Here is a 27,955-nt window from a genome sequence, read left to right as displayed (position 1 = left end):
AAGGTCACATTTACGTAAAAGACTTAAGAATCTGGATAAAACAATGTGGACACCCCTGAACATATATTTGTCTAGAAGCAGAGGTCAGAAATAGGAGGGAGGGGTACCTGGGTCAACAGAGTAACATTTATCTGCATAACCAGAGCTAAAACTGAGCCTTGGGGTGTGGAGATCATGAAACCATGTGATGCCGTTGTAAAAAAATGGTGTCAGTTGCATACGGTGCCATTTCCCAAAATGGCTGACATTCCATTGTAGCGTACTGTCGTGGCAGGTTGTCAGGGTCTCTTATTTGGCCTCACAACGTACGTACATGAAATATATCCAACACTCAGGATTGAGGTAGAAATAGAAAATCACAGTGTTTCTCGCATATATATTGTTGCACAGCACAGTGTTAAAGAGATACTAAGTCGGGCGAAGCTTGCTCAGAGTTCCTGTAGGGCGAGGAGCTTTCTGAGAGATGTTGCTTGTTGGTGGCGGTAAGTAGAAAGAGGACGATGAAGGCCAGGTGAGGGCTTATATAACTGCGGTAGGCGTGGCTTGATGGAAGGCCCCCGCTTTGTTTGGCGTCGCTGGTTACCTGACCTTGACCACGAGGGATATGCCGGCAGATTCGCAGGGTGTCGGCCAGACAGCGACACACAGCGTTTGTAGGGGAGGCCTCCACTACACCATCAAAAGTCAGCATCTCTGGAATTATGCGACTCTAGGTGACGATTTTGGTGTCAATATGATTGTAGGGTCAATGAACCTGATAAAAATAAATTTAGATCAATTATACAAATACTAACTCAATTTTATGTAATGCAAAAAAATATCACCAATGTTTACGCAAAATCCTACGTTTTTTTTATTATACAAGTGCAATTTCACGTCACCTCTATTCTAATGTGTGATTCAATATGTACAGTCATTCTCTGGTGTAGGCATCTTCACCTGTTAACCTACTTTGCATTGAAAAGGATAAATACCCCGGTAATTACCCTGTTCTTAAATAAAACTTAAAACTGGTGAAAACTTGACAACAATATGAGCAGAATAAATACTGTAACAAGTTTAATACACTATGGCGAGTAGATGAGAACCATTAGCTTATCCACCTCACAGTGTCCCTAAGAGCTTTTGTGTGGCCACTTGTGCAGTGTCTCAAGCATTATTTTGCACATTTAAATCCATATTACATCACCATAGCTAATGACTGCATTCTCTTTATTCTCACTGCCACTAACTGATTATATAAGTTAGTGAAACGCCCATACAATGGACTTCTCTCTCCATATAAACCATTAGATGTGAGTTTTACATCCATTGGGCCCTCAATTTAATTTACTTTCATCTCTATATAGTTCACTGGATGGAGGTTTCACATCTTAAAAACCCTCGATATAACGACTTTCCTCTCCATATAGTCCGATAAATAGAGGTTTCACTATAGCAATAACTGAGAAACCTACCACACAAATTTTGCATTATGTCACCTCCCTCCCTAACCTTGGATGTACAGTACAGTATAGTCTCGATTTAAGCGGATTTGGTTTACGCGTTTGGTCATTTACGCGGCACCTTGCCAGACCGACAATTTTTATTTAGACGGTTCATTCCATCATTTACGCGGGAAGCGGCGCGGGCAGGGTGCGCATAAGGTCGCCCAGTCAACAAAACATTACCGAGTTCTTCACCCGCCACAGCCAGCCCACGTCAGTGATAGTGAGTGAGGATATGGACTTTGAGGGGTTTGACAAAGAGGCCCTGCAAGCCTCTGTGGTGGATAGTGATACAAGTGATACAGGTGAGGGCCAATAATCTGCCCTCTGCCTCAGAACCAACCCCAATCCCCGTGTACCCAGCCATCTCTTCTACTAGGTAAGTGTTAAAAAAAAATATTATTATTGATATTTCTATTAAATATTAATTGTGTGTGCATACCATCATAAAATTAAGATGTTATTTTTACTACGTTACATAACATAGTGTGTCTGGGTGAAGTATAATTTGTTTATTTATTGAAGATATTTGTTTTTAGCTCATAAAATTCATAGAAATTATCCGGCCAGAATGTAATTTACATTGCTGGAATTCTTATAAGATAGTGATTAATTTGAATATAATCAAGCTAAAATTTGCATTATACATACAAATTTTAGATCTAATTTAAGAATTTTATTAGAGCAAAAATTTCATCTTTTGTGCAAAATATATGACGTTTATATTCAAATTATTCGCAGTCTTGCAAGGAATCCAGCACTGTCAATTATATTATCCTAAACATAGTCTGAGGTATTATTTATTACTAAACCTAAAAACCAAGTGTTTTCACCCAAACATTTCTCAGGGAGGGAGGAGCCAGCGAGCGTGGGAAGAGGGGGTTGAGTCCATTAATTGAATGGACATTAACCAGCGACTGTATTTCTCTTAAATATTAATTGCGTGTGCATACCATCTTAAAATTAAGATGTCATTTTTACTACAATGTACTCTTGTCGGAAAAAGTGTAGTTTGGGGGTCGGCCCAGTCTCTATTTATATTAATCCCATATGTTTTGTTATTTCGTTTACGCATTTCTCGTTTTACGCGGACCTCCATGGGTTCAATTGACCGCGTAAATGAAGACTATGTACTGTACTGTATATGAATACGTACCAATTCTTAGGATGATGAGCATTTAGTATAATTTCTTTCTTCTTTCTACAACATTTAACCTTATAGCAGGTATGTTTTATTAAGAGCTCTCAGGGTTAGTGGTACTAAGCTTGCGTCATAATGTGTTTTATGTACAGGGTATATGATAATTTGGGTTTAGGATCCCAAGGTCCTTACCTACTCATGTTATTAATTTACATACAGCTAGCAAAATTGTCAAGTTTGCCACACTGTCAATCCAAAAGTGTACAGAGGTGAGTTTGAAAGGCCTTGCTGAAAAAAATTCAAAAGGAAAGTACATGTATTATGTATTTTATACGCAAACACTAGTACTGTACAGTGTAGTGTTGGGTTATCAGACCACAGCTTACAGTTCGGACCTGACCCGACATTAGGGAGGTCAAGTGTAAGGGTACCCCCAACAAATATGTAAGAGGCACCCAGTCAGAAGGATAAGCCACCTGCCGACTCTTCCTCCTATATACACAACAACCTACATCTCAGAAAAAGTCCAGACCTGACATTACATTAGCGAGGTCAAATGTAAGGGGACCCCTCGCCCTGCAAGTCAAGGAGCCACAAATCATTGTCACACGGCCTCACCAACTATGTTAACAGGCACGCAGTCAGCAGAAGATTTCTCCAATATATACAAACCCTTACAGCTCCGAAAAAGTCCAGACCTGACCTTACATTAGCGAGGTCAAATGTAAGGGTACCCCTCGCCGCCACCCAGTCAGCATTAGTGGTCATCTGCCGGCTCCTCTTCCAATATATAGGACCTGTAACGGGCCTCACCAGAGAGAGTCGTGTAACCAAGAAGGGCCAGCAACAACGTCCCCAGTCCCGCTCGAAAGAAGTCCACCACTAAGTGTAACGAGGTCTCAGCCAGGTCCATTGACAGAGTGCTGTCAACTCAACGTGTAACAGTAAGTGCTGGTTGTGTAGACGGTAGAAGTGCAGTGATCCCGAACCTCCCCATCGATCGACTTAGTGGAAGTACCCATTCTATTTGTGAGGTTAGGTTATACGAGAATACCATAGTCTATCATAAACTGTGTATGAACCCCCCCCCCCATTAATTCCCCCTATTGAACTAGTAAAATAAAGCTGTAACACGCATTGGTGTTTTATATACTACACTTGTACTGAGCCTGTGTTAATATACAGTGAGTTCTGCTATAACGCGTGTTTTGATAACGCGAATTTGCTCTAACGCGATTTATGAATTCGGAACAATATTTGTATAACGCGATCGCTTGTTTGCTATAACGCGATTTTTGCTTACTATTTCTCCAATTTTGTGGTATTAACTGTGAATATGGTAAAGAAGAATATCTCCAAAAAGCATTCTGATGATAGAATTCCCGGTGATTATCGTAAAAGAAAGGATATAACACTTGAAGAGAAGCTTGATGTTATCAACCTCAAAATCACCCTTCTCCCCCATCAAGTTACATTCATATTTTTTCAAGGTAAAGTGTTAAATTTACTGTATGATTTCATTATTAGATATGAATGTAACATTTATTTAGACTGTGCTATCCTTTGTGTTAGGCTAACTACTAAATTTTTTCGATTTCGAGTAAACTGCACCTAACCCTATTTTCTCCATAAGCCCTGTTATTTCTATTACGCGATTTTCTATAACACGATATTTTACAAGAACACAATTATCGCGTTATAGCAGAACTACCTGTACAGTGTTAGCATCACACCCTCGAGACACGCTACCATTTCCTCTCACTATATGACTCTATTACTATAAACTCTTACCTTACCTCTTCATATGAGATTTTGTCTCATTATAACAGGGTATAATTAATGAACAGTGATCAAATGGCCAGACAATATTTTTTTTTAGTGTTGAACTTTCCCTTTCTTCTTGTTTATCATGGTGACCTTATAAATAAAAAACAAAACTGAAAATCTATTCATGAAAACAAATTTATTAAGTAATTCCTTTGTTTATTAAAAATGCAATAATTATTTACTTATATATTTATCAAAAAACTCTAGTCTATTATTAGTAATATTATTCACAGTTATATTAACGATCCTAAACCATACATGTGCTTCAATTCAAGTCAAATTCCTTTAGAGATGGACTATGAGCAGGTTATGTAGTGACCCATTAATGACACATGCACATATGAGAGTTTTAATGACATTCCTTACACTTTACATCCAATGTCAATTCCATCAGACTACAGTACAGTATACACCAAGGATTGTGGCCAACTCATGTAAAGTATTTCATGCTTGGCGTTACTCATGTGTTGATACCCACATTCTAGTTTTAGACACCAAAATTCATTCACTGTCTCCTGTGGATGCCTAGGCATATTGCAAAATCAAACTACAGTACTGTACAGTTCAAACCTCTAGGCTCCTGTAACCATCAACTCTTGTACTAACAAAGTACATTTTGTTACATTATTTTATTTTTGGCACTCAACTTTGTTACTTTTAATAATTTTTATAAGTAAAAAAAAGTTTTCAAATTGTCTACAGTAATACTACCAATGATCAGAGACTACTGTGACATCTGTAGTGCCACTGTACAGTAGTTGTGCCTACTGCTCCAGCAAAACTATTGTCATTTTTTAAACTTTCACTGAAATGCCCATCTCTTTTCCTGAAACTAAATTTCTTATCAATATCAACTGCATGCATACTCACTATAACACAAATTATACATTTTACATTGCTGTCAAGTATACAATACTACTGGAAATGGTCAGTGTTAGATGTACCACTTCCCATACAGTTATCATTACGCTTCTTTTTGCTTACACCTCATAACAAAAACTTCAATCAAAAGGGCTAATTATGAATATGTAGAGGAAACTTGTGTTTTATATTGTATCTATCTTCGGTTCATCAATCATAACTTATCATATGTTTCGTAAGAAAACTGAACCTGGTATTCCAAAGTGCCTGTATACATCCTCTATTACTGTGAGTATAATGAAATATTTATGATGAATCAGAAACGTACAGTAATAGCCTACAATAGTACAAGATAAGCATGTAATTTTGTTAATTCCCCTACATCTTTACACATACAGGTGGTCCTCATTTATCACAAATTCATATACAGGTAAGGATTCCCTAATCCACCCCAAGATGAACAAAAACTGTAACACAAGGAACATAAAGATATCCATTGATGTTGGCCACTGTCCCCAGAGCAAACGTCAATTGATGTTGTCAGTTGTTTAAACCATTGAGGACAGTGACGGCAACGTGTGGTCATTAACCGCTGGACGGATCAATGTCGAAAAATAAAATAAATAAATATTACAAATATATGAATCTCACTAAACACTCCTGATTCAAGCCATCAAAGTTGAAGGGTCAGTGGAGTAAACAAAGAAACATTCTAATACCTTGTGAGAGCCTTGTGGGAAGTCACGACTCATAGAAGCTGTCCCAGCACTACCAGCATATTCCTTACCCTCATCACTCAAATTCCCCTAAGATTCACTAGAATCACTAGCCAATTCACTTATGTCACACCATTCTATGGGAAGGTTATCCTCGTCCTCGAATTAAATATAATGGCACTAACTGCCAGAAGACTCCACAAAGATGCTCAGCAAATACAAAGCATGGGAAAATTTAATTGGGCCCACAAAATATAATGCAACTGTTAAGGGATATGTCTAGTTTGCTAGGCACCCTCCATACTGCACCTATCATGGGATGTCAGCAAAGAGTTAAGGGTTATAACACAAAACTTTATTTAGTAATTTAAATGAAAAAAATAAAAAAATAAAAAAAATTAATATGAGACAATCTCATTTACTGAGGCCTCTACCTCCAAGCTTCAAACAAAGCTTTCTGAAAAAAAATTTTTGAACTAAACACAAAATTATATGAATGAAATATTAAATGTTAAACTCAGGGTTCTAGCAATATCCACAGGTTGTTCCCCATTAACACAAGTGTCTGTACAGTTGTCGACAAAATATTCTCAAGACGTCTGGTAGCACTACTGTACAGTACTCACGGACACATACAGATTGTCACAATGTTTCAGTCTCCTATCCCGTGTTGTATAAAACAAGGAGCACAAAAAGTGTCACTTATATGCATGATTTTTGGCCTTTAAGCATGTCGTCTGTGCTTTCTCAGATGCTACCACACACATTGAGAGTACTGATTTTGTTGGCAACTGTACATACAGTGTATTTCAACCCTTTGGGCATGATTAAGACAGCCTCCTAACTTTAGCCTAAGATTTGGTCTGATAGATGTGACCTTGACACGAGTACATGGGGCGTTTCCATATTTTCCTGGGGGTCATCTGTAAACTGAATTTCCCATTCCCTATATTCCCCATATGTTCTGAAGCTTGCCCAGTGTAAATTCATAGAATGCATTGTTCTTCAAGAACATAACCCTGACTGTACCCCCAAAAAGTGCCCACCAGGAATGCATTATTTCTTAAGGGAAAATTAGTTAAACATATTATATTGCAATATCATCCTTTTTCAATCAATCTTAGCCAGTAATTTGCAAGACACAATATTCAAACAAACGGTTACGATATACTGTGCATGAACACTTTAGTTATGGGGCAGAACCAAAAACTTTAAAAGCTGATGGAGGAACAGTACACCATAGTACTACCCACAATCTGTGAGCATATATTTTAAAATATAAAAACAATACAGTACTACTGTACATTATAAGCCCCCATCAAAATTGGATATTCTTGGGACCAAGTGTGCCAAACTTGATGATTTGGTAAACTTAAGAGTGATTTAAACCATAAGTGGACCATAATGAACACAAAATACCAGTCCTGGATGTATAACAATATGTACAGGCCCAGAGGCCATAACTATAAATTATATAGGTTGACCTCATTCATGCCTGGGGAAGGCAACAGAAGCAAACGTGTCATAAGTGACCATAGTAAAAGATCTAGTAAAAAGAACAGCCACAGTCCCTCTTTTAATGAAATATTTGCATTGTACAGTATTAAGTTTTCAAGCATACACTAATAGCAATTTTATAAGTACATGCACATAAACATTGAAAAACAGATCTTATGAATGAGGAAACTCAAATACTATTTTTTCTCCATAAGGAGAGGTTTTAGGTGAGTTATGGGAGTGTACAGAACTAAATGATTGCATGAGGTGGTGTAAGGCTGTCAGGGTCATCATTGGGTAGCAGCAGGTCACATTTGATGGAAAACAAGGCTGCTCCAGTGGGTTACCAGAGAACTGCTGCTACAAGCTGAAGTCATTGATCAAATGTGTCTGTGGCAGGGATACTGGAGGTGCTGGCATAACTGAAGGTTGGGGAAAATGAGCTTGAAAACTGAGTTAAGGTTGACTGTTTTGCTGTTCACTATAAAGCTCCCTGAAGACAAAAACACTTGATAACATCCTTCCGAATTGTGAACTTTGCTCCAGGTTGTGATCCATGTCAATACTTACCTGGGTCAAAAGGTTAATGAGTGCAAGGTATTGTCAGTTGGTTCTGTGGTACAGTACTATACGCTAATTTATTTATGCTCTTTATCTTAAGTTTTTATTGTTAGTAATTTTTTTGGCTTCTTCAAGGTTCTATATTTGAGGAAGAACTCTAAGGCCATTTTTGGGGAGCCATTATCAATGTAAAATAGACAGAATCAAGTCAGCAAGCACCGGGTACATTCTGCCATGCAAGATGTTTTTCTATGATGCATTATGCCTAGAAATGATAAAAAGTGCAAATTTTAGCTCAGTACTAACGAATCAGGTTGTTGCAAAGCCAGCATAAAAGACATGATACAAACAAGGTACCAGTGACCCTTTGGGCTCACATTAAGTATAAATTAAAAGGTTGGATTACAAATTAAAGTTGGAGGTTTGTCAGGGAAAGTTATGGAAGAACTGGATATACTATAATGTATATATAGCTACAAAAGCCTTCAAGCCCATAAACCTAAGAAAAATATCAACAAGGGGAATTTCTTTTATGAAGATAAGCAAAATCTTTTGAGATGATGACAGGCATATAAAAATTACCAAAATGTGAAAAAATTTCTGGAGCTGTTTTTGTAAATCCTCAACTGTGGGTTACATGTGTTGTGTCTGTCAGGTTCCCAGTGATCATCATTTAATTATATTTTAATATCTTTAATTTTTTGATCTGGTTGTTTTTGTTTGGTTATCTTGGAGAAAAAAAAAACGAAAAAAAAAACGTTCAGTCTCATAACAAAATGTGGCAAAAATGAAGGTGTTGTCTCTTATATCTCACAGTCACAAGTAATTTAGGACAGACTAGATGTGATCAACAAGCTGGTACCTCACACCCACACATTTCTGTGTTACGGATTTTCCACTGGTACAGGTTGTACCTCTCTAGTCCGGCATTCTGTGGTCCGGAAACTCCCGTGATCCGGAACGATTTTAGTTTGCCCATGGAGAAAATTAATTTGAGTCTGGTACTTTCAATGTTTGGCTAAATTTGGCCTTATTTACCCTACTTTTTTGGCGAATTACTACCTGTAATAAAGCAACATTCTAATAAATCAGCAAAAATAACACAGATAAAGTTAAATAAAAAACTAAAAACAACACAGAAAAGTTCTTATGTTCTACAGCTTTAGCTAGAGTTGAACCTGATGACTTAGCAACTTCGTCATCCGAGTAAAAACACACACAACAACATTGGCTGTCTTTATGTTTTCAACTTTACCAGAAACATTAATTTAAACATATATGAACAGTAAATAAATGTTGCTTTCATATTCTTATGTAGAGTAAGTAATGACGATATGTTTTCACATGTGCGCACTTAGATACACGCAGTTTCACTTTTTTCTTTACCATTAATGGTTAGCTACTTTTATTGTTCCATTTATTTACATTAAATAACATTACTTAAAACAACCATATTAATTTTTTTACATTAATTTTACTACAGCTACAACCAGGGTCTTATTTTCTTCAGTTTTATATGTAGAACCAGTCAGTCACTGGTTTTGTAAACAACAAAAACAATGCCGTCTCGTCTCCGTGTGTGTTTTAATATTCTACATATTATTAATGAATTGTATTGTTCATTTTGCACACATAAACATTAATTCAATCAAGAAGACATTCAGTAATAAACAATAATGAATCTTTTGTACAGAGAAATGACGCTGTTTACACAATTGTGCACGTCTCAACGTTGGCGGGCCGCTCAAACCCGTCGAAATTCGAGTTTCCGCCGTCAAAATTTTATATTGTGTAGTGTTTTTTTGTCCAAATAAAAATCGTTGAATTAAAAACTCGCGAAATTTGAGAACCTACTGTACAACATTTAACCCTTGAATATGTCTTCAAAGAGACCACGAAGCAGTGAAAGTGGTGCTAGTGCTTCCAAGTGTATGCAGAAGTCACTATCTATCCAGGAAAAGGGTGAATTTCCATGGTCCGGCACCGGTCAGGTCCCGAGGTTGCCGGACTAGAGAGGTACAACCTGTAATTTATAAGTTGTATATATCAGAGGATCACAAACATCGTTATTCAATATTTTACAGGAGTTGTCTATGTACAAATCATCTTTAAAATGTTGGTCATGTGCTTATCTTTCAAACTTTGGTCAGGCAAGTAAAAATTAATATATTTTATTTTTGGCTTAAAGTTATTAAAAACAAGATAACTGTTCTATTTGCAAAGTGCTTGTATATATAACACTAATTCACAGAACAAATATGAGAGATAAAGATTTGATCAATCATATTTTCATGATTCTTTCACCTTGTAAATATTTGAAAATTGCAAATTTGTTTTCTGATGAACATGAAACTAGTCATTTCATAAGAGAAGTTGGGCAAACTTAAAAGGTTTCACTGTACATCCCAGAATTTGACCAAGTACTATACTGTACTGTACTGTAATGAGCAATGCATTACTGTACTCAGAACTGAGTTATGAGTACAGTACTGTACACATGTAACAAGGTAACACCAGAGTTAACAGATGAGGTGATGATGATGAGGAGACTATGACTATGAAATCTATACCAATGCATGTGTTGAGAGAACATCTACAGTACAACGGCTCCCCAGTAAAACATGGCAGGACTGGAGAGTCGAGTTCCATTGTGTAAATAGACTTACTGAAATTCTTGTTCCTACAACATACTATATACCTCATAAATGTGTCTTTTACTTGAGATCTTCAGGTAATTCATGCAAAGGAAATTTTTCATTTTGTCATGATAAGATGAAGAGATTTATTGACTACATGGAATATTTGATCTAATAAAGGTGAAAATATGTTCAAGACACTATACATCACAGATTAAACACTACATGGAAAGAAAACAAAAACAGTATACAATATATCTACACAATTATATATATATATATATATATATATATATATATATATATATATATATATATATATATATATATATATATATATATATATATATATATATATATATATATATATATATATATATATATATATATATATATATATATATATATATATATATATATATATATATATATATATATATATATATATATATATATATATATATATATACATATATATATATATTATATATATATGCAATTTCTAAATACATATACTGTACCAGGTACTGTGCTGTACCACACTGGCAAGAAAAATAACATTAACTGTTTAGAGGGCAGTGACACACTTAGTAGTTATATTCTGACTAATACCAGACAATTTCATTCAGGTGAGAGAGATGCCTGCTGCCCTCTAAAGGGTTAAGGAAATAATTATCCCTCCATCTCAGAATGATTATTATGCTGTAGGATATATATCTGGTTAGAGGGGTCTTTAACTGAACATCTCATGCATATATTCTCTGGATTAATAGTTCTTTGGCCCATTATTTAATTCACCTCTAGTTAACATCTTTTTGTCTACACAGTAGCATCCCTAAATTTGTTATGCTGTGGAGTGACATGTTAAAAGCTTCTGACTCAAGCTTTTCATTCTAACAATAAAATCATCTCAATCCTCAAATGAAAACCTCATCAAATATAGTTCATACAAAAATTAAATCAAGTACGAAGATACCGCCAGTACCGACACAATTATTCAACTATCACGTCCCGTGGTAAGAAGAGTGAGTGCCTTCTGGAGGTTATTAATGGCAGTCTTAGAATCTTCATAGTCAAGAGCTGAAATAGCCCACTTGCAGTACTTCTGAGCTTTCCCAATCATGTCAGGACTTAGTGTCACACTGCCACCTGCAAAAGGACAATTCATGAAGTTCTAATGTCTAAAACTTTCATGTCTATCTTTAAAGTTTATGAAAAATACATTCAAAACCAATATTAAGTTTTTGCTATTTTTATCATAATTATCATTATGTACACATCAACATTTAAACCTCGGCAAGCTAAAGTGCTAACCATTCATACAAGGTAAGTTAGGCACATATAGCATTGATTCAATAAAAGAGAGTAAATATGACACATAAACAATTAAATACATCAATGAAAAATGTAAATAAAATAAAAACTACTTTGGAATACCATACAATATGACGTATCCATCTTAAGGCATTACAAATCTATTAATTATCTCAAAGCACAGCAGAGATTACTCCAAAGCAGTAGTATAGAAAGTAGAAGAAAACTATTTCTATGCTGTGCTGTGCTGTACTGCACTTTTGAGATCCTGAGCATTTCTAATGTTGGTTGACTCTTGCAGTGACAACTGGGCTGAGAGACTGCAGAAGGCATAAATACACTGGGCGCTTGTAATAAAAGTTTTGTGCATCACATTGACGACCACACAACATACCTGATGTAAAAAACTAAGGACTGACCCATAAATCCTGCTGTCAAGAGGATTCCTTACTCCCTTAGCCAGGCAGCTCTTGGTACTTCTGGCTGGCTGGAGAACTATGATATACCTGTACCTTCCTTTCCCCCATTTATCCTCACCCCAGGGAGAAGGAAGGGTACCTCTTAAAATTTATGAAAGAGAGATATCTTTTTAGGAGATGATAAAAGTGAAATCATCTCCTTATTCATGCATGAACCAGATCTTGTCCCATGTAGTAAGAAGGGGTAGAGTATACATATAAAACTCATGAATTCCATGTGGTACTGTGCAACCAAAAAACTACATAGTTGAAGTAAAGCCAGGCCAAGTACTGTACTAGACTGAACCCTTTAGTGAAGCTAAGTGAACATTAAAAATCCAGACAAATTATTTCTGAAATACAGTATACTTACAAGGTGGTGAAAGATATCATAACCCATAACAAAACTTCATCCCCCCCCCCCCTTTCCATCCCTCCTTTAACTTGCAGCAGGACACTAAGTTTATCTCAAAACTCTGAAGCAAGAAATCTAATCAATTAGAACAATACTATCCTGCAATAACTACAACGTTGTTTGTCTTTAATGATGAACTTACTTTACATTAAACATCCATTTAATTGGATTAACTGAGGGGTAGGAGGGTCTGGATTTTATAAATTTCCTTATTTTCCAGATTCTCCCCTTATTTGTAGGAGCTATGGTTAAACTGAGAACGATCCAATTTCTTGTGTTGTAGTTTTATTACATTTATGGAATATAGCTCAGTCACACGAGTGGAGGGTTCCTGTAAATCATGACATTAAATCCTAGCTGGTAAAAACATATACATAAGACAGTCAATCCACTACTGGATCAGTTATAAAAAGATTACTATATTGAAACTATCTTCAAACTTAAAGCGAGTACAGTACTTGAACGAATAATAGGATTGACCTAAACTTAAAAGCCAAGAATTTTCAAATTTGCCTATGGATTGGAACACACCAACAGCTAGTTACCCTTGAGGTCCACAGGAAACAACCAAATGTCCATCTTCACACTCTGCCTCACCTAAGTATAAAGATCATCCTACAGCACGAATCTCAACATTCAACCCTTTGGGGTCTGAACTGAAATTACCCGATGACCTCTTTAAAATATCTATGAACAAGGAGAAGCATCCTTAGGGGCTATATTTCCTACTCTGATCCAAAAAACAAAAGCTGAAAATATAAAATTAAATAGCTCTGTCAACTATCAACTCCTAAACTACTGATTAGATTAATAAAACACAAAACAGCCCCATTTACTGTACCTGTAGTTGGTGGTGCTGGTGAGTGATATACATTAGTTGGTGGGGGTTGTGCTGGCAAAGAATGAGGCACCTGCAACACAGGTTCAACATTAGTGGGTAAACTATAATACTGCATAAAAGCTTAATTAATTCAAGAATACACTACAGGGGGTCCCCGGGTTACAAACAGGTTCACGTTCCTGAGGACGTTCTTAAGTCGTAAATGTACGTAAGTTGGAACGCATGCTATGTGCATACCATACTTACAGAACAATGCTTAAAATCCCACTTGATCATAGCCTAAGTTTTTATATACATCTCAAATCACTTAATTTAAGAGAAAAGAAGAAATAGAATAAAAAAATACAGTAAATGAAAGTAAAAAATAAGTCATCAGGTAAATAAATTACTGTAAATTTCAAGATAAACCTCGTTAGTATCGGTGGGCGTTCATAAGTCAGGGACCCCGTGTACCTAAATCATGTGTGATCATTTTGACTAACAATATAACAATAATAAGTATCTTATCCTTAGTAAATGAAATGATCCAAAATTCACCAGCCAGAAACAATTGGCCACAGCCACTCAGTTTTGTAGTCACTTATGAACTAAAGTGTTTTTGGTAGGAAAACCACAGTTCCACTTGGATTAATAAAGCAAGAGACCATACTGGGGCATGGTGGTCACTGACTGAGGCCAGTACTGGGGCATGGTGGTCACTGACTGAGGCCAGTACTGGGGCATGGTGGTCACTGACTGAGGCCAGTACTGGGGCATAAGGGCATGACTGATCAAACTCTGGCTTTAAGCACATTTCTAGCCTTTCCCCCATCCCCTGTAAGCAGAACAGAGGACAACCACCTGCCACATATATCCCCTCATTTAAGAATGACTGCACATGGGAGGCAGGCAGTGTGATCAGTAAGATTAAATCATTACAGGGGGCCACCCCCCAACTTCGCCAATTTTTATTTCGTGGTCCTCTATTATTCACGGATGACACCCTGGATGTACCCAAGAATGTCTGTGGGTACAGTGATCCCTCGGTTAACGAGCGCCTCGGTTAACAAAATTTTGGTTTATGAATTACCTTCCATAAGATTCTTAACTGCGGTTAACGAGCATTCCCTCGATTAACGAATTCCTTACGAGCACCCCTCCACATGTTTTCGCTTGCACACTAGCTGTCATATTAGTCCGCCAATACAGTAATCGGTTCTAGGGCTTAAATTCCTTACTATTTTAGTAAATATTACGAAGTTTGTACTATTCAATAATTTTAAAAGTCTTATATTAAATTTTTTAGCCATTTTAACAATTATTTAACATAATTTAAGTACAGGAAAACTAGTTTTCAGCGCACCAAACAGCCTGTCAACACACCAAACAGGCGTCAGTCTCTGTGTCTTTTCAGTGGAGGTAACATCTTGCTTCAGACTCTCTTCAACATAAATGCTTTTTTTCTGTTTCCAGTCAAATTATTGGTCATTTTGAAATTTATTTTACATATTGACAATATATAATGCAGTGCAGTGTTGATTTAAAGAAAATAATCTTGAATTACACCAAGTGAACTAAAATTTTATGGGTGACTTCTCTACCACCCCAATGCCTTCTCGTCTCCCTTCTCCTCCACCCCCATTCTAATTCCCATCATCATCATCATCATCATCCAGGAGCCTTCTACATACACACCTCAAAGTAAGTGTACTTTACTATCTTTTTTGTTGACTTTAGGCAATTTTCGGTGAGCTGGAACCAATTACCCAAAAACCCATTGAAACAATGGTTTTGGTTTAACGAATTTTTCGGTTAACGAGCAAACTTCTAAAACGAATTGTGCTCGTTAACCGAGGGACCACTGTAGTTTTAAAGTTGCCGGTACTTTTGCAACTGGGACAGGAAGCCATTCGTTCTCGACAGTAATTTCCTTTACCTGTATTGCATATGTGTGTGTGTGTGTGTGTGTGTGTGTGTGTGTGTGTGGGTAGACACACACAACACATACAAATAAATAATACTGTAATGGGAAAATCCTCACAAATAATCAGAAACAAATTTATAAAAAATGTGAGTCTACCCTCAAGTCCGTGCTTTATTACTTTATTAATAAAGGATGGACTTGAGGGTAGACTGTCACATTTTTAATACATTTTTTGGATAATATTTTTTTCTATGCCAATCACTTGTTAGCTTGTAAGCTTTATTATATTTTTCCATTCTTTTGGATTTTTCAAGTGTACATCTGTCTCCTTAGACCAGACATCAACCAGTAACCCACCACCAATTTATATTGAGATCCTACATCCTACATAAATTAAGTGAATATATTATTTACTTGCTTTTCAGACACTGGTATACAAAATTTAGTCAGAACTCTTGGATCTGCAGAGCAGCTCAGACCTGTGAGCTAAGTGCACTAGCAACCCAATCCTGAAATTTCCTGAAGCAAATTTACCAAGAAACATTTACCCTCTTTCCTCACATGCCATTTGTGTAGTCTCACTCTTTGGGTCAAAGTATTTATGTGAAATACTCTTCAGCAAAATGAAATTCACAAAATCAAAGTAATGCTCTGGGATGATGAGTGACAGTCACTTAGAGACTTGTCAATCAGACTGAGAATTTATAATATAAGTACTGTAACAGAAGTACAGTACTGTAGAGTGGCTCACTAGTGAGATATACTATATACTACACTACTCCCTGTACTTATGGTAATGTTGTCAAAGCACCGTTAATGCTAACGTTGCATCCAAAGGGCTAAATAAAATAAATCAGCCATTATATGAACCTGTGGTTGAGAAAGTGGATCAGAGAAGTTATTAGAGCCCATCATTGCTGGAGGCCCAGCTGCAGGTGGTGGAGGTGAGGATGATGATACTGATGGTAGACCACTATAATCTGTGGATCCAGGCACAGATGGTAAACCAGGATGTGGCTGTGATGGATGAGACCATCCCATTGCCACACCTGATGATCCACCCACAGCACCTTCCTGGTCTCCCTCTCCTCCTCCATCTTCTTCACCTAAACCTTCATCATCTGAAAAATGAGAAATTGATCCTGAAATTCCATTTCATAGATGGAATGATTTGTGAATACATGAACTGTATATCCACTGAAGTTGCAGCACTTGGAAACCCTGGTGCACTATAACCATGATAGCTGAAGATTAAGACTTCTCTCCTCCAGCAACCCTACCCCTTGTAAAGTGATAAATCAAAAGCTGCTGTTACCCAAAAGGTTGCAAGGGATCATCACTGTACGTTGTACTGGTATGCTATACGTAATTTCACATATACTGTACATTGCTATCAAATATGGGAAGAAATTTTCATTATGCATCAATTGTTTCACATATACTGTACTGTACATGGTCTGCACATCCACTGTTTTATACTACTGTACTGGTTGTATATCCGAGCACAACACAGTGCTAAATGCACACAATATAAAAGTGTACAGTAATAGAAGGATATAAGATATAAGAAAAGAAAAAAATAAGAGTGTAGGGGTACATTGTGTGTGGGAGAATAGTGAGTTTAGAAATCACCATAACACACGGGCACTTGTTAGCTGTGAGAAGACTGTGCAAGTGACATTGTTACATAAGAAACCATAAAAGTTGTGGAAATATCATTTCAATGCTCTAATGCAACTTAGAAATAAAGAAAAAATATATAAATTAAGAAAAATTAAGAGTGGGAAGTGAATTGTGTGGGGGGTAGGATAGGTGGCTGGCTGGACAACTCCACCCTCGACCCTGTTAACATGACTGTATGCAATGTCGATATAATTCTCATATTATTTACGTTCATTTGGTGCCACGTTAATAAAACATTATCGTAAAATAATAAATTTTCCTGAAAAAATCCCACACCCAACCCCAGATGAGTTAATGCATTGTATTAAATTCCTGGTGCTTGCTTACAAGGCACAAACAGCTGATCATCCTCCCCCTCCCTCTGAGCAGTGTTGTAGGGGACACCCTACAAAACCTCAACACTACCTGGTACATTGTTGCCAATGCTCTCTTCTCTCATGCACCTCTGCTGTCACTGATCAAGATGGTTGGTGCTTACCACAACATCAGTCTTCAACACTTAGTAATATTGTTGTGTATTTACCAGAACTTAATAAACAGTATTGTAGTGTATAATGCATCTCCATATGCCCTAGTATATTCACAGATCAGTTGTCTAAATGTACAAGTAGTAAAATTGAGCCATCATGTATGACTCAAAGGCAACAAATAATGTTGTCAGGAATGTATCTCTACATCATGTACTATACAATAGTGTATTATAATTACCCCTTGTAAACTGATATGCTGAAAGTCCAGAGCTTTCATGGGGTATTACTGTATATGTTGGGACACATATACCCCTAATTACATTGATTCTTATCGAGAAAAATTACCCATTATAAAACATTTCATTATAAGTCGCTTTTCTCGGTAACACATCCCTAACATGTAATGAGGACCCCCTGTACCTGCATGGCCAGTCTAGCTCAAGCTCTTTGGAGGAATCTGATGACAGAATAGAATAGTGTATTTAGATGGAAATATAAAAATTCCCTTAATTTTTTTTAAACATATTAAACAATGGAATCATCCTTCAGGCTTACCTCCGCCCATTGGTCCAGGGATGGGTGTCTCGCCATTCTTGAGACAGTTGTGAATGTATGTAGCTTTCCATTTGGCATACTTCCTCTGAGAGGCAACTTCTTCTGATATCTCACCAAAAACTTCACAAACATCAAACAAGAGACCAGCTGTATAGAAGACTTTGACAACATTTCTGTTAAGAATATAAAAGGTGATTCGTGAACTTTTCACAGTTGGACTAAAAGTGTTCATCATTAAAGATCAAACTACAGTACAGCATCAATGATCAATATGAATAGTTCTATCATATCAGCAACAAACTAAAAATCTTGTTTCACTGCAATATCTTTACCAGTTGCAAAATCACAGTGGGAAGGAAATCATACATATTGTATATACATACAGGGTGGTTACTGTAGGATTCCTGGATCTTCAAGGCAGATCCCTTTGATCTTGCAGATCAATTGTCAAATGAGCTATACAGTAATACCCCGATTTACACAGTCAATTGAACCCGCGGAGTAGCGCGTAAAACGAGAAACACGTAAATGGAATAACATAACATATGGGATTAATTGAAATAGAGACTGGGCCGATTCCCAAACTCCATTTTTTCCGACATAATACCTACAAATAACATCTTAATTTTATGATGGTATGCACACACAATTAATATCTAAGAGAAATACAGTCGCCAGGTTAATGTCCATTCAAATAATGGACTCAATCCCCCCCCACCCCCCCCTCTTCCCACGCTCGCTGGCTCCTCCCTCTCTGAGAAATGTTTGGGAGAAAACACTAGATTTTAAGGTATAGTAATAAATAATACCTCAAACTAAAGTTAGGATAATATAATTGACATTGCTGGATTCCTTGCAAGGCCAGGAATATTTTGAATATAAATGTCATATAATTTGCAAAAAAGATAAAATTTTGGCTTTGTAATCAAAATTCTTAAATTAGATCTAAAATTTGTATGTCTAATACAAATTCCATGATGTTTATATTTAAAATAATCAAAATCTTATAAGAATTCCAGCAATGTAAATTATATTCTGGCTGGGTAATTTGTATGAATTTTATGAGCTAAAACAAATATCTTCAGTAAATAAACAAATTATTATTCACCCAGACACTATCTGTCAATCAAAATACCCCACCTCCGCTCCCCCCCCTCTTCCCACGCTCACTGGGTCCCTCCCTCCCTACCCCCCACCTTCCTTCCCTTACCAGAGAAATGTTTGGGAGAAAATAGTATATTTACATTTTTAGTAATAAATAATACCTCAGACTAAAGTTAGGATAATATAATTGATATTTCTGGATTCCTTGCAGGTCAGGGAATATTTTGAATGTAAACTTCATATATTTTGCACAAAAGATAAAATATTTACTTATTTTCATGATCTCTTTAAATTACATCTAAAATTTGTATGTCTAATGCAAATGTTATGATGTTTATATTTAAAACGATCACCACCTTGTAAGGATTCCAGCAATGTAAATTATATATTTTATGAGCCAAAAACATATATATCTTCAGTAAATAAACAAATTATACTTCACCTGCATAAATGAGTAAATTCACCGCGTAAATCGGGCATCCCGGTTCTGGCAAGGTACCGCGTAAATAACCAAAAGCGTAAACGAGAACCGTGTAAATCGAGGTTCAACTGTAGTCCATAAAGTAATGGAAAAGATTCATAACAAGGAAGAGCACACAAGTGTCCAAGTTATGATGTGTTAGTGAGTTTTAGTAGCTGTAATTAGTGAAAGAATTGATATGTGTATTTATCATTGCCAGTTTCTTCTCAGGCTTCCTTATTGAATTTCAAAGAAAAAAAAAATTATCATTGCCAGTTTCTTCTCAGGCTTCCTTATTGAATTTCAAAGAAAAATAAAAAATTATCATTGCCAGTTTCTTCTCAGGCTTCCTTATTGAATTTCAAAGAAAAATAAAAAATTATCATTGCCAGTTTCTTCTCAGGCTTCCTTATTGAATTTAAAAAAAAAAAAAAAAAAAAATGAGAGAAAAATACTCACTTGTTAAACCTAGCAGCACGATCCTCACCATCAGCCCACATGAAGAGCTTATGCCCTACATTCTCTACCAGGGCCTGACCTGCGATATCGTTTGTTACCGACTCATTATCAGCATGTTCCTGAAACATACCATCAAGTCTTTTAAACTAGGTACTACAACATTAACATCACATTCATCATTTTTAGGAATGTTCTATGTACAGTACTGTACTGTAGTGTACTCACATAATGGCAACATCCAAATATCCTGCCAGTACTTATCATCAAGATGCCCTTAGCAGGAGTAGCAAGATGGTATCCAAGTTAGAAAATATTTATCAACTTAAAAGTGGGGAAGTCTGCCACTTCACTTGGATGTGCCTACAAAGCAGACAAGTCCAGTATATACTGTACTGTACACACTCAAGAGATTACTAAGAAGATAACCACTACAGGTGCCCAATCAATCCCAATAACTGTAATTTGTTGTAAGTTTACCTTCCATACCAACCCTTATTTCCAGCAGCTCTACTACTGTACCTCATTGTACCAACCCTCTGGATGACCCTTCACCACCCTCTCCTTACACCAAATGCTTTGGGAAGTTCTGCTCTCACTCTACAGTGTTGACTTTACTAACTGCATTCTCATGTCGTAGTTTCAATGTGTGCACTGTTTCACTATGAGTAATAAATACAAATTTGGTGAACAGTATTAACTGGAATTTGTATGATTGAAGACCAAATAACCAGTCGACAGAGAAAGTGACGGGAGTGCAAATGGTTGCTCTGAGAAGAGGGTCTTGAACCTAACCACCTCTTTACAAGTAAACTTGTTTTAATTTTGTGCAGTTTTGCTTTGCATGCCATTTTTCAGGAATGCATGCAGAGCATGGGATCAGTGTACAGTAAGTATATTGCAGTAGTGCAAGATATGTGAAAATGCAGTATCTGCAAGTAAAAACACAAGCTTCTATCATGTACTGCAAATAAGTTGCCACCACTCCACCTCACTGACTGTATGCATACCATCTTACACTACACTCCTACTTAAATATAAATAAATCTCAGAAACTTTCTCACTAGGAATTATTTGCATGTATAAATATTAATGTAACAATTACTACGGCGCACTTTATGACAACATAAAATGTATGAACAACAAAAATATAATTATACTAGTTCTAAAGAGGATGACATCACCTGCCTTGAGCCTCACAGGTCATGTTACCTACCTAAGACATGGGACATTCAAATACCTTATGGAACCCAAAAATGTGTATCCCAAATATCCTTTTCTTTTAATAATAATTTCACATGATATTAAACAAAACACAGACAGCTTTTCTCTATGCATATCGATAATTTACTGTACCTAAAACTATCACACTGTATTTGACAATGAAGATGTTAAAATGACTGAATATTTAAACCCTATGCCCACTGTACATAGTTTACGTAGAAATGAACATTTCTCCAGTATTCGGAACAAAGCAAACTGATAAGTCATGATTAAAGTTAACTGCAAAAGAAAACTCTTATAATTACCTTCTTAAAAGTTTCAAGGTAGTCCATCAGACCTGTAAGCACGGCTCGAGCCTCTGGTGACTTACGGTCCAGTCTGAGAGCTGTTTGTAAAGCGTAGAGTCGTGCTGGAAATAAAATAAAATATTTAAGTCCTAAAAAACTAAATGTCCAAGATCCAAATATTCTGAGGAGCAAATTGTACTGTACCCAATTACATGAAGCTTTACTGTACATCACCATGTAACTATATTACAATAGAGGCCAGACTCCTATACTCTGTACTAACCTAACAGTCTAAGAAGTCAAACTTAGTACAGTCTCTCCTCAACTTACGACAGGGTTCCGTCCCGACGACCAGGTCGTAAGTCGAATTAGTCGTTGAAAAAGCGAAAATAATACATAGAAATTCTAAAATGAAATACAGTACAGTAAAAGTAATTAATAATGAAAAATGAATGAAGTGTTACTGTGCACTTACCTTTAATGTAGTCCGCTAAATGCACACGGGGCCTCAATAATTTTTTTAATTAAGCATGTAGACTATATTAATTGGATGAAGCAGAGGAGGAGACAGGGATGGGTGGGTCATCAAGTTCGCTTTCTTCAAACAGGCTAACATACTTGGTTGTTGAAGGTATTGGATCATCTTTAGGGATTGAAGAGGCAGCAGTGGTGGGGCATGAGGAGAAAGCAGTAGGGGACTTCTTAAAAAATATGTCCAATTTAGACTGCACAGTTTGCCTTCTCTTTTCATTGTAAATCTCCCTGTAGCATGCAAGTGCATCTTGGATCAGTCTGTCAACTTTTGCAAAACGCTCAACATTTTGATCCATTTCGTCAAACATTTGGATCCCCTTATTAATTGTAGCAAATGCCTCTGCCATTTGTTTCACTGAAAACTTTGTGGGGGGTGCAGGTTCTTCTTCTACATTTAGACTCTCTTCTTCCTCTGCAATTTTCTGTGCATCCAGTTCAATAAGATCCTCGTTACTTAGCTCTTCTGCTACACTTTCCACCAACTGCTCAACATCTTCATTATCAATTTCTAACTCCAGCTGTTGACCCATCTGCACAATCTTGTTACTAATCTCAGAAATTGCTTCATCTTCATTAAATCCTTTGAAACTGTTCACATATCTTTTCAGGACCTTCTTCCATATTCCATTCATGCACTGACCTGTAACCTCATCCCATGCTACAGCTACTTTCTTTGTACATTGCAAAATGTTGTAGTCCTTCCAAAACTCTCTGAGCGTTTTCTCACCTTCAATAGCAGCAATAGCTTGAGCGAAGGCCGTACGTAAATAATTCGCTTTAAAAGCAGCAATAGCACCTTGATCCATGGGTTGGATGATAGAGGGAGTGTTAGGTGGAAGGTAGACTACCTTAACAGGGTGCAGATCGTCCAAGTGTGGTGGGAGCATTATCTAAAATTAATAAAATCTTGAACGCAACCCCTTGTTGCAGACAATACTCCTTGGCTCGTGGAATGAAACAACTCAGGAACCAAACCTCAAACAGTGCTAGGGTCATCCATGCTTTCTTATTACTTCGATAAAACACTGGCAGTGTGTGCTTGCTGACATTTTTAAAAGCCCTTGGGTTCTCTGAATGATATATCATGAAGGGTTTTACCTTGAAACCAGCTGCATCCCCCCCCCCCCCAACAGAAGTGTGATTCGGTCCTTGAATGCCTTGAATCCCTGCACTGTTTTAGCCTCTTTGTGGATGTATGTCCGTTCTGGCATGTGCTTCCATAATAAGCCAGTTTCATCCACATTAAATATTTGCTCAGGCAAATAATTTCCCTCCATGATGACACGATCTAGCTCCTCCTTAAAAGCTTCGGCAGCACCCACATCAGCACTTGCTGCCTCTCCACTCACCTTTACACTGTGCAAACTGTAACATTTCTTAAACCTTTGGAACCACCCATGACTTGCTGTGAAGTTTTGGTCACACTCATCTCCTGCCTGCTCTTTCAGGATTTCGAAAAGTCTTCTTGCCTTAGACTGTATGGTTAGAAGGCTTAAGGGTACACTCTTTTGCAGCTGATCTTCCATCCACATCACAAGTAATTTTTCCATCTCATGAAGAGGTCCTTGTCTTTTTTTCATTATTATTGCTCCCTTTATAGGTGCTGATCCTTTCACTACCTCACGAATTCGTTCCTTGTCCTTCAAAATTTTTTATATCATCAAGTGAGAGAAGCCAAGGTCATGTGAAATGGTTGCTACTGTTTTTCCATTTTCATATTGCATTATTATTTTCATTTTCATCTCAAAAGTAATTGACTGTCTCTTTTCTTCTCAGCACCATGAGAACTCTCACTTTGACGCTTGCCAGTCATTTTAAAGGGAATAAGAAACGAAAATTTTGTCAGTACACAGCGCGATCACTAACAACAACAACGACGGCCAAACACCAACTGAGCGGGCTACAGCGTGGATGCTGTACACCATGAGGAGGCCCGGCCCATGCTGTCGTACGGGGTCACATTACGACAAGACGTTTTGGGACTTGAAAATACGTAATGTGAAAAATATTTTATACGACCACGGTGGTCATCTGCCTGGGTTGTCGTAAGTTGAGTATGTCGTAAGTCGAGGAGAGACTGTACTGCACTGTTCAGTACAGTATATGTACAGTAACTAAAACAACTATCTGTGCAGGTGGGGGGTCGATATGCTCCAAAATTTTACGTGTGACTAGTGACAGCCCTCATATACCAAAATTTATCGTCCATGGTCTCATATTGTTTCCCACAGAGTATGCACAGAGAGTTGTTTTAGCTACTGTACAACACAACTCAAACACATTGACAACAGGTCAAGAGTCATGTACGGCATTAAAATGAGAACACACCACACAAGAGTGAAGGACATGTGGTAGAACATGAATGGATAATAAATGTTATGGGTAATCATTTAAGAACATGGTGACCATCATCACCTGTGGGTCCCCCAAATTGGTTTACTGTACAGTACTGTACTATATTATCTCTACTGAACTTTTGTCTAAAAATAAATATCATCGTCATCACCATTGTTTTACAGCCATTTCCCATCTTTGTATCACTGCGTGGGTTAACTACAGTTACTTGATGGCAGCTCTCCATGCTGCACAATCTTTCGTCAGGTTCCTAACTCTAATGTCATACAACCTCTCCTCATGTCATTGTTGGCCTGCCCATGGCTCTCCTCCCCTCCACATTTAGGCTCATACACCTATTGACCCAATTGGTCTCATCCATTCTCTCAACATGCCTACACCATCACAGTCCGCATCTATGTAGAGCTTCACCAATACAGTCAGTCCTCGACTTACGATGGGGTTAGGGACCAACGACCAGGTCGAATTGGTCGTAAGTCGATAATGCGAAAATAATACATAGAAAATCTAAAATGGGTCTCTCTTTTTCTTCTCAGCACCACAAAACTCTCACTTTTAAGATTGCCAGCCATTTTAAAGGGAATTACAAACGAAAAAATTTTCAGTACACAGTGCGATCACTAACGTAGGGACTCGAAAATATACATGTCATTGTCACACAAATTCATAATGAACAAAAGATTAGGTAAGGAAATTATAAAAAAAATCTCATAAAATATTTTTTTTAATATTTATTAAGTGTTAGATAAAAAACTGTCATAATTAAAAAAATCATAATTATTCCTTATACTGTATGTCAAGGAGTGGTATGTAAAATTCCAACCATATCACCAACGTTCAATTGCTTCCTTACTAGCAGTCAAAATTCCATAAAACAACAGTCTTAGCTCCAATATTTCAGTGTCACATAACACATCCACCTCAACATTCTCTTTTCAGCTCAATTAAGTCTAATTATGTCATCCTCTCCAGCTGCCTATGTTTCACTGTCATTGAACACCACACTTCTCACACCAGCCACATACATTCTTCCTTTCACTCAGAGCAAAAGTTTTCTTGCTGTCAATAAAGATAGAAGCTCCCGAGACTTCCTCCAGTCACTTCTGACTTGTAACTGAGCCGGCTTCAGTACCCTCACTGATCATGTCAGCCAGGCAATAGAACTCATCCAGAGTTCAGGGACATATCCCAAATGATGAGTTTCTCCAGCCTTGCTGTGGGTACATGGTTACCTGCACAAACACAACATTTAAAGTCAGCAACATCCTGCAGTCTAACATCTACTCCACTGCACGTCTTGTGCACTGTGCCCAGCTTCCACACTCACTGCACATTATTGTTTGGGGTCGGTCAGTTGTTGGGAAGGTTGTGTCAACAGTTGAAGATATCTGGACAAACAGTGTTATCAAGTAGATGATGGTCACACAACTTCCTTATATCGGAAAAAAATAGGGAAAATATCAGAATACAAGAAGTGCGATTCCTTCACCTGATTTGGCTTATTCTTGAGGTAAAAAAATATTTCTTCTTCTAAAGATTTTTTCACTAGGTAGCTGGTTAACCCAGACACTTATCTTAATTATTAGGCAGTGGATATTTTGCCGTGACCGGCTAAGTTCCCACTAACACTATTTTACCGTGAGTGCGCTATGGGTTTTATTAGTTTCAGCTGCAACTCGGTATTATTTTAGGTTAGGTGAGATATGGAATGGTTACTGGGAAGCATTTCTCAACATTTGAAGTGTCACTTGGAGGTGTGTGTATTTATGCCATAACAAGAAAAATGGAAAATCAAAATTATGTAAACTGTCATTCCTTCATCTATTTTGAGATAATCTTGAAGTAAGAAAGAAGTGATTTGCTAAAAAAACAAAAAACAAAAAAAACAAAGAATTATATATATATATATATATATATATATATATATATATATATATATATATATATATATATATATATATATATATATATATATATATATATATATATATATATATATATATTATATATATATTAGTTGCTGGTTAACCCAGGATAATGTTCCAGACAATTACGAACAACTTTACTACATACTGTACACCTATAAAGGGTAAAGATGTATTAGAGGGTGACCACCAGAAGGAATTGTCTGAATTGGTTGAAATTTTTTCTACACACTAATATATTTAACACAAAAGTGGAAACGACAATGTATAGAACCTGACCTAACATACCCAACCTATGGGTATGTTAGGTCAGGTTCTATTAGGTTCTTTGCATTATTTTGTATATATTTTTTATAATGCTAATAACATTATATTAAACACAGAAATGGAAATGACAATGCATAGAACCTAATAAAACCTGACAATCTTTTATTTACTCTATCCCGCTTCACAATTCTCCCCCCGAAGACATTTTTTTGTTTATCTCGCTGACTCCCTCTTCAAGACACGTTTCCTGTAGATGATGGTGAACGCTTCCATGTATTCCTCCTTGCCATTACTGATGTATATCAACCTCATTATTAATGTAAGTCATTTAACACATAAATTAACACGACAATGCATAGAACCTAATAAAACCTGACCTAACATACCCATAGGTTGGGTATGTTAGGTCAGGTTCTATACATTGTCGGTTCCACTTTTGTGTTAAATATATTAGTGTGTAGAAAAAATTTCAACCAATTCAGACAATTCCTTCTGGTGGTCACCCTCTAATACATCTTTACCCCTATAAAGACTATGGCCTTATATACCAATGTAATCTTTAGCTAATGGAAATAAAACAAAAAAAATCTTGACTTTTAACAGGACAGGACCAGTAGTTGATGTTTCCAAAACCAGACATCTTCCACAGGTTTGTTTTATTTCGCTGTGGCTACTACACTAAAAGTAAAAATATAAAACGAGTACAGTACATCCATTCAGGAATTATTTGTCAGTTATTACCAAAATAATAAGTCATCTAAGTTTACGTCAGTCACACATACAGACAGGCTAACTCTTTATCTGAGTATATCACCACTTAGAAGAAAACTATTAATTACTCACACCAGTAGGCCACCACAGGTTCTCTCTTGTCATATTCGGTGGCTAGTCTAATGTAGTGCTGGACAGTTCTGAGGGAAGGTGGGCAGGGCGGTAGGTTAGGTCTAGCAGCAGACATGTTTGTTGTGGTACTGAGTG

General features: G+C 36.9%; 1 protein-coding gene across 3 annotated transcripts; it reads right to left on the bottom strand.

The window, feature by feature from the left end:
* Positions 1–404: 404 nt before the first annotated feature.
* LOC121856021 (vacuolar protein sorting-associated protein VTA1 homolog) lies at positions 405–27,955 on the bottom strand. 3 transcript variants are annotated; one of them, XM_042351294.1, is made up of 8 exons: positions 27,821–27,955; positions 21,915–22,018; positions 20,389–20,507; positions 18,366–18,538; positions 16,528–16,778; positions 13,755–13,824; positions 11,712–11,875; positions 405–693 (listed from the first exon to the last, which is right to left on the bottom strand). In XM_042351294.1, the coding sequence occupies exons 1-7, from the start codon at positions 27,933–27,935 to the stop codon at positions 11,724–11,726; spliced, it is 984 nt and encodes a 327-aa protein (XP_042207228.1). In that variant the 5' UTR covers positions 27,936–27,955; the 3' UTR covers positions 405–693; positions 11,712–11,723. The 3 variants fall into 3 exon arrangements, with proteins under 3 accessions (XP_042207228.1, XP_042207220.1, XP_042207210.1); XM_042351286.1 differs by having other exon boundaries at positions 11,716–11,875; XM_042351276.1 differs by lacking the exon at positions 405–693 and having other exon boundaries at positions 11,215–11,875.

The sequence above is a fragment of the Homarus americanus genome, unplaced genomic scaffold (genome assembly GCF_018991925.1).
Source record: "Homarus americanus isolate GMGI-L3 unplaced genomic scaffold, GMGI_Hamer_2.0 scaffold1024, whole genome shotgun sequence".
Taxonomy (NCBI): domain Eukaryota; kingdom Metazoa; phylum Arthropoda; class Malacostraca; order Decapoda; family Nephropidae; genus Homarus; species Homarus americanus.
The sequence above is the reverse complement of the archived record's forward strand: the minus strand, read 5'-3'. Positions and strand labels throughout refer to the sequence as shown.

Bases quoted from the DNA above. Each gene is read 5' to 3' on its own strand.
- LOC121856021 (XM_042351294.1), bottom strand. From the start codon at position 27,935: ATGTCTGCTGCTAGACCTAACCTACCGCCCTGCCCACCTTCCCTCAGA. The intron at 20,508-21,914 runs GTAATTATAAGA...GGTATGTTTCAG, and splicing joins ACCTTGAAACTTTTAAGAAG to GAACATGCTGATAATGAGTC. The intron at 11,876-13,754 runs GTACAGTAAATG...GTCCTTTTGCAG, and splicing joins ACCAGCACCACCAACTACAG to GTGGCAGTGTGACACTAAGT.